This window comes from Delphinapterus leucas, chromosome 5 (assembly GCF_059928025.1).
Source record: "Delphinapterus leucas isolate spDelLeu-1000000601 "Yukka" chromosome 5, BTC_Dleu_Yukka2, whole genome shotgun sequence".
Taxonomy (NCBI): Eukaryota; Metazoa; Chordata; class Mammalia; order Artiodactyla; family Monodontidae; genus Delphinapterus; species Delphinapterus leucas.
Window position 1 is genome coordinate 30,265,441 of NC_143133.1, and position 10,995 is coordinate 30,276,435.

At 42.7% G+C, this 10,995-nt stretch overlaps 1 protein-coding gene across 1 annotated transcript in view; it reads right to left on the minus strand.

Annotated features, from left to right (window-relative positions):
- MCUB (mitochondrial calcium uniporter dominant negative subunit beta) overlaps positions 1–8,465 on the minus strand; it is a 91,917-nt gene extending 83,452 nt beyond the window's left edge. The window contains 1 exon segment of the mRNA XM_022567118.2: positions 8,297–8,465. Within this exon segment, the coding sequence (XP_022422826.2) occupies positions 8,297–8,392 (96 nt within the window). The 5' untranslated portion in view covers positions 8,393–8,465.
- Positions 8,466–10,995: the final 2,530 nt, after the last annotated feature.

Consider the following 10,995-nt stretch of genomic DNA (forward strand, 5'->3'; position numbering starts at 1 on the left):
ACACAAGGGAAATATGAGCAATTAAAATGCGACAGACCAGGGCTTGGCTCTGAAAGACCAAGAGCATGAGAAGTGGCGCCTACATCTCAGAGTAGACGAACCTAACACCAGGATGGGGGAAATAGAAGCCAAACTTTCAGCTAAAACATTCTGAGGAATCAAGCCAGAACCAGCTCTTAGAGCTCATGAGGGTGGCGGCAGCACAAGTTCAGGTAGCAGCTGGAACCTCCACTGCCATCCTGTTTACCCCCTCTGTCCCCAAAGTCTAGAAATGCTGGGACAGTGGCATGAATCTTCGGGATTTATCAAAAGTCCCTATTCAAAGACCTCAGATTCTAGGCTGTACAGCAAAAGAGATGAATGGCAACCACTATACAGGTTTACCGATCCAATATTTGAACATTCAACAGTATTCATCACATTTTGCTATGTACCCTGAAGGCACTCCCTCAACCAGCCACCAAGTTCTGGAAGGCCAATGGATGATAATCTTACTCATGGCAATTCCATGCTCTAGAGGAATATGCCCCGCTTGTGCAGTGGTAACGGGGGTCTTGTAATAGGTAAAGGTCTGCGTGTTTCTTAATGTCAAAAATTATATTCCTTTTTTTTTGGGGGGGGCGGTTTCCAAAAGGTTAATTTTATATTTTGCCCAGGAAAATATAAAATTGTATCTTACAAATAAAAATTTTTATAATTGATTTTAAAATTACCATTCTAGCTCGTGCACTACAACTGCTGAGCCTGTGCTCTGGCACCCGCGAGCCACAAGTACTGAGCTCACGGGCCACAACTACTGAAGCCCGCACGCCTAGAGCCCGTGCTCCATAACAAGAGAAGCCACCGCAGTGAGAAGCCCGTGCACTGCAACGAAGAGTAGCCCCCGCTCACTGCAACTGGAGAAGGCCTGCTCACAGTGACAAAGATCCAATGCAGCCATAAATAAATAAATTAAATTACCATTCTAAATTATTTAAGTTTTCATGACTGAGCTTTTAGTACCAATGATCTAACACTCTGAGAATCCCATTTACGAAAGTCCTCAGTGGAGAAAAGCGCTGCCTTCCCCACATATAGACCATCATCCTAAATCACCACCACACTTTCAGAACAGCCAAGAAAACTTACACGCCAGGTTGTCCTTACAGAATTTATGTTTCACTAAACTATGTTGATTATGTCCTTTAAAAATCCTGATGTGAAAGCATGTCTACAACAAAACAATTAACCAAATATAATTGAAGGTTGCTTTCTTTCACTAGAAAATACAACACATACAAAGATTACTTTGATTAACTTTAAAAAATCTTCAATATTCAAGCCTCATATCACAAAAGGTGGATAATAACGATTTAGGTGCCCCCCCTGGCTAGAGTCAGTGGGGAAGAGGAAATTCAGAAGTTCAGACCTGAAGAGAATACACCCTTAAGGAGTCTATATGATATTGAGTTCTTTATCATCTATCCCTTCATTCCTCTACCCAACAAGCATTTATTATGCACCTACTGTGACGGGGCAGAAGCCATCAGAGATAAGGAGAAATTTGGGATTGACATGTGTACACTGCTATAGTTAAAATAGATAACCAACAAGGACCTACTGTAGAGCACAGGGAACTCTGCTCAATATTCTGTAATAACCTAAATGGGAAAAGAATTTGAAAAAGAATAGATACATGTATATGCATAACTGAATCACTTTGCTGTAGACGTGAAACTAACACAACATTGTTAATCAACTATACGCCAATATAAAATAAAAATTAAAAAACAAAAAACCAAAGGGCTGAGAGAATCCAGGTGGGAAAATCATATGAACCCAACTAACTATAATACAGGGTAAGATGAAGTACTGCAGTTACCGTGGGAGTGAAAAGGAAGGTGTAATTAATTCTGCCGGCAGACACCTGCAGAAACCACATAAAAACTGGGGTGAGGTGGGGGTGGGTAGGTATTGGAACTCAGCCTTGGGGGATGAGAATTCAGGAAGGTGAACAGGGAGGGTGATGGGGGCGGGGGCAACGCTGCCCAGGGAACATTATAAACGCCACCAGGGACAAGCCACAAGGAGAGGCATTAGTCCATCGCGGCCAGATGTAGGCCTCGCAGGGCATGGGGTAGCAGGTGGGACTGGAGGGATGAAGCCACACGATTTCTGGATCAACTGCTGCTTATGTTTTACAGTTGGCTTACCTTGGTTTGGCTAATAACAAACCCACAAAAGCGTATTTACAAGGTCAAAAGAAACCAGACTTTCTCCTGAAAAACGAAAATTGCTTCATGATGCGTTATCCGAAACATTCCCAAAGCAGAGTTGCAGAAATGAGTCATCCGACTATAAAATGTCACAACATATATCCTCTAGCAAGGGCTTCGACAGCCAATGCTATGCTGACCTGTTTGCACACATTTTCTAAAAGAAATGTTTTTTCAGGTTTATGGCCACATTACTGCCAGTCTCTCTAATAAACATGCACACTTGTGTTCCAGGTGCATTACTGGTGGAAAAAGCAGTTATTCATCAACAGCTTTTAGAACCCCCTCTTCAAATAGCCCCCCTCCCCTACTAGGGAAACTCATCTACCGAAACAGAATATTTAACGAGAGAGACAGCCACACGTGAACACACACACACCCCAACACACATGGTCAGAAAAACAACAAGAATTCATCAAGAAGAATGATACCTTCTTTCCTCCAGACAGGTTCAGGGCATTTATTATTTATTGTTATGCCTAAGAGGTTGAAAATAAGCAAATCCATCTTTTGGTCCCAGAAATGAGACTTGAGCAATGCATTCATTATAAAAACACTCCTACAACCAAATAATTGAGAGTTCCCAGTGGAGTTAAATATTTTAGGATTACCGCCTGTGTCCACAGCACTTTTATAAACCAAACCGCCTACTCAACCTGGTAAAATACCGTAAGACCCGCAGACAGAACCCAGATTCATGGTGTGACCCTTGTCAATCTTGAAGACTTTTTCCTCCCTTAAGTCTGCCACAATAAAACCTTGTGTACCTGTCAGTTTCTTAATATGAGGTTCAATGTTTTATGTTACTTCTTGTTTCTGCTCACAGGCTATAACAATTTCAACTCTAGCTCCATCTCTCGCCTCTCTTTTCACTGCTCCCTATTTCTGGCCCTCAAATCAGAGATATTCTCTTCAATGGACTTTGTTGATAGTGCAGATTTCACATATCATTTCTCACCGGTATTGTGAATCCTACATTGAGCTCTAATTATCCTCAAAAGAGCTGCCAAACAAAAGGCTGGACTGCATGCTCTCCATTCCTGCAAACTAAGGTTAAAATGATGTAAAATCAAATGACATCATTTATGAGTTAATTTACATAGGAAACTCAGAATTAAGAGATTTAACAGGACTTAGTAGTTGACCCAAACTCGATTCTTACCCAGGTGAGGAAAGTGGAGGTGGCAAGGAAATAGGAAGATTTAGAACAGGTGAGGGTGGTAAGAAGAAAAAAGGTGAGAGAAGAGTAACCACCACCTTTAAGAGACAACAATATTTGTCAATTAAATCTCAATTAAAACAAAAAGAGAACCATAGCATCAAAAGTAGATTCTTGGAGCAACTCAGTTCAGTGCAGTCAGTAGGTGTGGAACACTTTCTGTGAGTGAAGCACCAAGCAGGCTTCCGCCATTAACTACTTAGAACATATTTGTTCGAACACCAAAGAGCTGACTTTTGAAATTTAATAAAATCTTATTCATGCACCACTTTTTTCCCATTAAAAGAGATCACAGAAAAATGAGCGAGGATATGAATGGAGGGAAAAATGAAGGCAGAGAGGATGAAACCATAAGTATGGTAAATACATAAAAGGCATGTTACAAGGTCTTAAACATTTGTTAGAAGGTGGGTTGAAAATCTGACCGTAAGCTTTCTGGCAGCCAGTGCGTAGAGAGAACACCCGTGGCTGTATACCTCACTGCATAATAAACCCCAAATCAGTTCAGGAGAAACCCAATTCTAAGACTAAGACTAGACAGCAGTTTCTTTCATGGGTCCTCGTAAAGAGTACCTCTTAACTGACTACCAAGTTTCGTAGGCCTGTTTCTTAAAAGGTATGCCAATGAGGAAAGTTTAGTAAAACATTTGGGTGAGGGATCCCATACCACGCAGTCTAAATACCTAGCTCAGAGAACAGAGCTGGTATTTGTTTTAAAAATCAGGAAAATTAATACTGTGGTAAGTTAAATGGGATCAAAAATCAGATACTTCTAGAATATAGCTAAGATAATGCTATTTTATTATCTATTGGTTTATAGCCTGTACGTTAGGCCAAGATGTCTACTCTATAATGGCTTTAGGGTTCTAATGCTAGATTCTCTTGAATAAGCAACAAGTCACAGTTGAAATCACTGGAATGACAGAATTAAGTATTAGAGCAAGACAATTCTTAATTCCTAAGAGAATACTATCATGCCATGCTCGCCCCATGTCAAATACCAATTTCTTTTTAAAGGGGAAAAGTTATTACAATCATTAGTTAAAACTGCCACTTTACTGGCTGCCTAAGATCATAAAAGAGGGTTTTCAACCATTAAGACAAACATTCTGACACGGTAAAATAACAAAATGGCAATTTTAGAGATGGAAAGGGCTTTTGAGACCACTTAGACAAACCTTGTTTTGAAAAGGGAGTAAAACAGGCTCAAAGCAGACTGAATGACTTGGCTAAGTTCAGGAGCTAAGTGGTGGCAGGGCCGGGTTAGCCCTCAGATGTCCCAGTTGCCTAATACCAACTGAATTAGCTGCTCATTTCTATTCTATGAAGTAAATACATCTGGTTTTATAAAGCTATTAGATTAACCAAATTGAGCCTCTGGTTTTCTACCGTAGTTTCATAGGGACCTCATTCAACAAATATTTATCTGCCAAGCCACAAAATGATTTCCCAGCTTAGAGCTTGCTGTAAAACAGAATACTGGTAAATTGCAATAAACAGTAAAGTAAACCAAAAATAAGCAAACGAAAAACCCAGCCCTAATACCTAAGTGCCGGGAAGGTAGTAATGTTTAACATTTAATAGACAAACCGGTCTTAAACTACTTTGAGACCAAAGCATCCATGTCTTTTCTACAATGTAAGTACAATCACCAACATACAAATCAACCACCGTCCTCAGGAGAGAGCTCTGAAACGAGGATTATAGTACACAACGCACCAGTTACAAACACATGAGGTAGAATCATAGGAACGTGTCAAACGAGGATGACATGTTTATTAAATTCAAAAGATGAAAACAACTTCTAAATTAACATTTGGTGGTGGCATTATAACATGTATATGCTGTTTCTATGAGTTAAAAAAAAAGCACACTCAATACTTAAACTTCTCTGCAAAGTACACCTGATTTTTTAAAAATTTTAAACATAGCCAATGTAGGGACCCAAATACTGTACTGGCGGCTTGAAATCACATCAGGGAATCTCTCCAACTAAGTAGCAGAAGAACCAAATTAAGAAAGGCACAATCAGGCAAGAGCTTTCTGTTTACTGATAATTTATCAGGCACCATGATCACTCAAAGCTGTGTCCTGGAGAACAAGACAGGCCAGCAGGAGCTGTGGATTGCTGGGACAACCACTCAGCCACAGCGCTGCAAAGAAGCAGAGATGCTGCGACTGGAACGTAACCATGGACAACAGGCCATGCCTTGGCCAAAGGTAATATGGCGTGCTCTGGCTCTCTTATGCTTCAGACTAAGACTTATGCTTCAGACTTATGTCCTTTAAAAAGCAATTCTGGGCTTCCCTGGTGGCGCAGTGGTTGGGAGTCCACCTGCCGATGCAGGGGACACGGGTTCGAGCCCTGGTCTGGGAAGATCCCACATGCCGCGGAGCAACTGGACCCATGAGCCACAACTACTGAGCCTGCGCGTCTGGAGTCTGTGCTCTGAAACAAGAGAGGCCGTGACAGTGAGAGGCCCGCGCACCGCGATGAAGAGTGGCCCCCACTCGCCGCAACTAGAGAAAGCCCTCACACAGAAACGAAGACCCAACACAGCCAAAAATAATAAATAAAAATTTTTTAAAAAAGCAATTCTGCTATACTAAACATACTCATGTTGACAAACTTTTTTTCTACCCAAAAAATCACTGGCGATTACTCACCTACCATGTGAAGCATAAAAACTGTCTATTTTTCAAAATCACTAAATGCTCCTCTAAGGCACACTCCTTTCAGAAGAGGCCAAATATAACTGGGAATGCTTACTTGAGATACTATTAATGACAAGTCCTTTCAAGCTAGGATTTTATGAGCTGTCAGGTCACATGTATCACTTCTTTTTTTCCTGCTGCTTTCAGAGGCTCTAGGGATCTGAATGTTTACAGCAAAAATGTATGGAAATAACACCTGTCTTTAGCCACAGGACTTTTCATATCAAATGGAGCAATCACAAAACAGTGAGACCCTAGAATGAAAGATGTCCCTACAACCAGTTAATTTGACTTGCAGAAAATGGTTTAGTAGCCCTAGCTAAAACTCCTAGGCAGCCAGGATATTTCTGTCAGTTTCTTTATGGTACAATTTCAAACAGCATATAAAGAAGCACACTCAAAGCTTCTCTTTATTCTTTGGGGGTCTTTAATCAGACAAGTGAAATGATGGAAACATTTCTATTTCTAAGGTTCAGCAAATTGACTTAATAGCATGGACAGTCAAGACCTAAAACAAAAATCTTCAGATTAGAAACAGTCAAACATAAGGCTTCTTAAGATGATTCCCCTATGATTAAGCCTAATAAGCCCCACTGTATCACTTTCGACCTCTTTTAAAAGAGTATCCAATTCCTGCTGGGGCATGCAATGGCACTACCCTGGATAGCATCAGGTGGGAAACATGAAGAGTTTAGAGTTGATAATCTGAGAAAGAGCAGCCACTCTTAGGATCCATAAACATTCTACTCAAAATGTTAAATAGATTTAACAGAAAAGTGAATCAATCATTTAAGTTTAAATGGTGTACAGTGAAGGGGGTTCCTTGTATTGGGTTGTCTTACTGTTTAGTATATCTTTGACTGTAAAGTGCAACATTTATAATAAAAACACAAATTTCACAAAATGAAAAAAGCCTCTCTCTCCCATTAGTCTATTAAGTCTACCCTTTTACATTTTAAGAAGTTTGCCCCTGTCCTAGTTATAAGGAACAAAATGCCCTTCCTCATTCCGTTTCTAACATTCAGGGAAGGCATTTTAAAAATGCACTTAAACATTTCTTCCACCATTCCAAACTCTGAAGCCCTGAGAGAGCTGGAGTGGGAAAAAAAGAGAAAAATTAATAGGACGTGAAAGTGACAAGATACTGAATGGCATCGCTTACTTTCTGCTTTTCTTGCGAAGTGCACAACTGGCAGAAAAAAATCTTTTCCCGGTTAACAATCTGAAAATGATTTATGAGGGTGGGGAGGCGGGGTGCTGGGAACTAAAACGCAAACCACGCTCTCCGCAACCGCGCACACCTGGAAGGCTCTCGTTTAAAGGCTGTCTTTCCTCATCAGGCTCAGAGTTAGGGCTCCTGGGCGCCTGTCAGGCTCCATCACAATTCCAGTTACAATCAGTACTTTCCCCCGTCTTCCCGTGTCTTTTTTAGTGCACATCCACTCTCCTCCTTCCTCCCAAGCGACGGCTCTACACAGACCACAATACAACTGTGTCAGGCCAACCGTTACTCACCAACACACACTCATGATTCCCCCGACTCTCAAGTCTCGGAACAAAACGCGAATTTTTCTTCTCTCTTTGAAAGGGAGGTGCTCGCGGTTTTCAGGATGGAAATTCCACCCTCCTACGACAGTGCACACTCGGGGCACTCACTCTGCTCGCGCTACCGTTTTCTTAGCCCTTTTCGGCCATTTCGGCACCGACGATCGAGCCGACAGCAAAACGGCTCTGAAAACTTACTGAAGACCGTAGTTTGGACGCGGAGAAACTGCCTGCCGGGGTAACTGTGCTGCTCCCCGGGCCGCAGCCCCATGGTCCCCGCACCCCAACTTAACCGAGGTGATGCGCCGACGCACGTCCTTTCCTTCCTGGCCTTTCCTTCCCTCGGCCCCTGGGGGTGACCCCGACTTTGGACCCCGGGGCCCACTTCCGCGGCCCGGGCGACCACCTGTCGGGGTCCTCCCGCGCGCGAAACCGGGGAGCCAGCAAAACGCAGTGAACGTCCCGGCCGCCGGGCTTTCGCTCCCGCGGAAGTTGCCCCACGCAAACTTTTCCAGCCGCCTCCCCCCAGCTTCCCCCCCCCCCCGCCGGGCTCGGGCTTAACCTGGGGCATCGGTGGTCGCGGATGCGTTCGGCCATGGGTTCCTGGGGTCTGCAGCAGACGGGCGCGCCAGGGCCAGGGGCCCCTCCGAAGCATCATTCCGCCCAGCGCGGCGCTCCCGCCCCAGTCAGCGGGCCATCCTCCGAGCCGGACGACTGGGAGAGGGCGTTCCCGGTGAGCGCAGCCTCGCCGGGCCCCCGCCTCTCAGCGCAGCGCAGCGCGGGGCGGGCTAAAGGGAGGGAGTGTCACTCTTCTCGTCTTCGCACGCAACTGGGCGCCAGACTATTTTCTTTCCTCCGACCAAAATTTTAAAACGGAAGGGGGAGAGAAAGAGAGCGCGGGGGAACCGCTCTTCGCATCTCGGGTTTCCAGGGGCAGCGCGGACGCTGGGACGGCCTCGCTTCTTCCAGTGGAAGCCCCTTCTGAAATGAACGAGAGCGGGCCCCTCGCACCTTGCGGGCTGTTGATTTCAAAACTCGTAATTCTGGGTACTCAGTGCCCTTGGGGCCGTCTGCTGCCTTCCACCCCGCCAGCAGGGAGGCGCGGGCCTGAGTGGCCATCTGGAGAGAGGCAGGGTCTCTCTGAAAGTTTCCCTCCTGGACTGAGAGGAAAGGAGGGAGGGAAGCAGGTCCACCAAGGCGCCACCTCTCAGTTGGCTCAGTGCGGGCTGCGCTGCTCATTGTTGAGCGCTGTGACGGTCACCCCAGACCTACTTCTGCCAGACGTTTGCGGTGACCCACCCAGAGCTCTTTGGGACGATCTCTCCCACAGTCGAATTGGCTTCTCCTTTGCAGCACGTTTTTAACTAAAGGAGCTAAGGAACAGGAACTGTCTTCTCGACAGCTGGGAAATCTAATGTTTTGTCTTGGAAACTTTTTGTTTGTGAAAACAAACACAAACCATTTAAGAGCAACCTAGTCCAACTTTCAAATAGCTTACTTACAACAGAGTTGCTAGATAAAATACAGAATGCCCAGTTAAATTTGATTTTCAGATAAACAAAAAATAATATTTTTTAGCATAAGTATGTCCCAAATATTGCATGTGTCACACTTACACTTTTCTATGAAATATTTGGGATATACTTATACTAAATTATTTATTGATTATCTGTAATTAAATTTAGCTGGGCATCCCATATTGTTATTTGCTAAATCTGCAAGAGGCTTGAGCTAATGAGTCAAAGCTAGCAAACAGTGCAACAAGTGGCAAATCTCACCTGATGACGATCTCCTTTCTTTATTGAAAAAAAGATGTAAGTTTCTATGATAGCAAAACCTGTGTCACCACTTAAGGCTGATTCATATGTGTTAATGAGCATCTGTGTTTCAAAATACCGTTGCCCTGCACAGATAGTGACGCGTTAAACATTAAGTCCACATGGGAAGTAATTTACCTTACCTGAGTCCTTTCCTTCTATCTGCTAGTGCTCCAAATGAAAGAGATTTGTCTACCGTGAATAAAGCTGCAATAAACATGGGGATGCAGGTATCTTTTTGAGATACTTATTTCATTTCTTTTGGATACATATCTAGTAGTGGGATTGCCGGATCTATATGGTAGTTCTCTTTTAATTTTTTGAGGAACCATTATACTGCTTTCCATAATGGCTGCACCAATTTACATTCCCACCAACAGTGTACAAGAGTTCCCTTTTCTCCTGTAGCCATAATATGGAAACAACCCAAGTGTCCATCAAAGGATGAATGGACAAAGAAAATGATATATAGATGTTGTTTATATATATAATGCGATATTATTCACCGATAAAATAGAAGGAAATCCTGCCATTTTGACGATATAGATAAACCTGAAGGACATTATGCTAAGTGAAATAAGTCAGAAAGAGAAATACTATATGATCTCTCTTATATGTGGGAGCTAAAAAAGTCAAATCCATAGAATCAGAGAGTAGAACAGTGGTTTCCAGGGGCAGGAAGGTGGGGAAAATGGGGAGATGCTGGTCAAAAAGTACAAACTTTCAGTTATAAGATGAATCAGTTCTAACAGCCTAATGTACAGCATGGTGACTATAGTTAATAGTACTGTATTATACACTTGAAATTTGCCAAGAGAGTAGATCTTAACTGGACTAACCACACCGAAAAAAAAAAGGTAACTCTATGAGGTGATAGATGTGTTTATCAACTTGATTGTGTTCATTCACAATGTATACATATGTCAAACCATCGCATTGTACATTTCAATATATACACTTTTTATTTGTCAGTTAATTATACCTCAGTAGAGCTGGGAGGGGGTCGAAGAAAGAAGTTTTATTTGGAGAGAAATGGAGAAGAGGAGGAGAAAACGTCCATTTTGAGCACAGAATCTGCTGCTATATCACTCTAATACTCTTTTTCCAACAGGTTTTTTGGGGGCTACCTTCCCTTCAATTGCCTTTTCATAGGACAACAATTTTGTAATACTTTCTATGGAGAGAATAGAAAAGATTAATGTCTTCTCTCTAGCATGCTGATTTGTTTTTACATATCATTGAGAGTAAGTGTTTTTAAGCGTTAAAACTCACTATTGGTAATGTCATGTTAATTCTTATGGTTGTTCTTAAATTGGCAAAAGTTCTATCAAGTGTTTTTCATACCTGAGCTGTAACATTTGGAAGAATAGTCTACAAGTAGCTTCTGAGTCATTCATTCCAAGCATCATTTCTTTTTTGTTGTTTTTGGGGGGGGGTTGTTTTT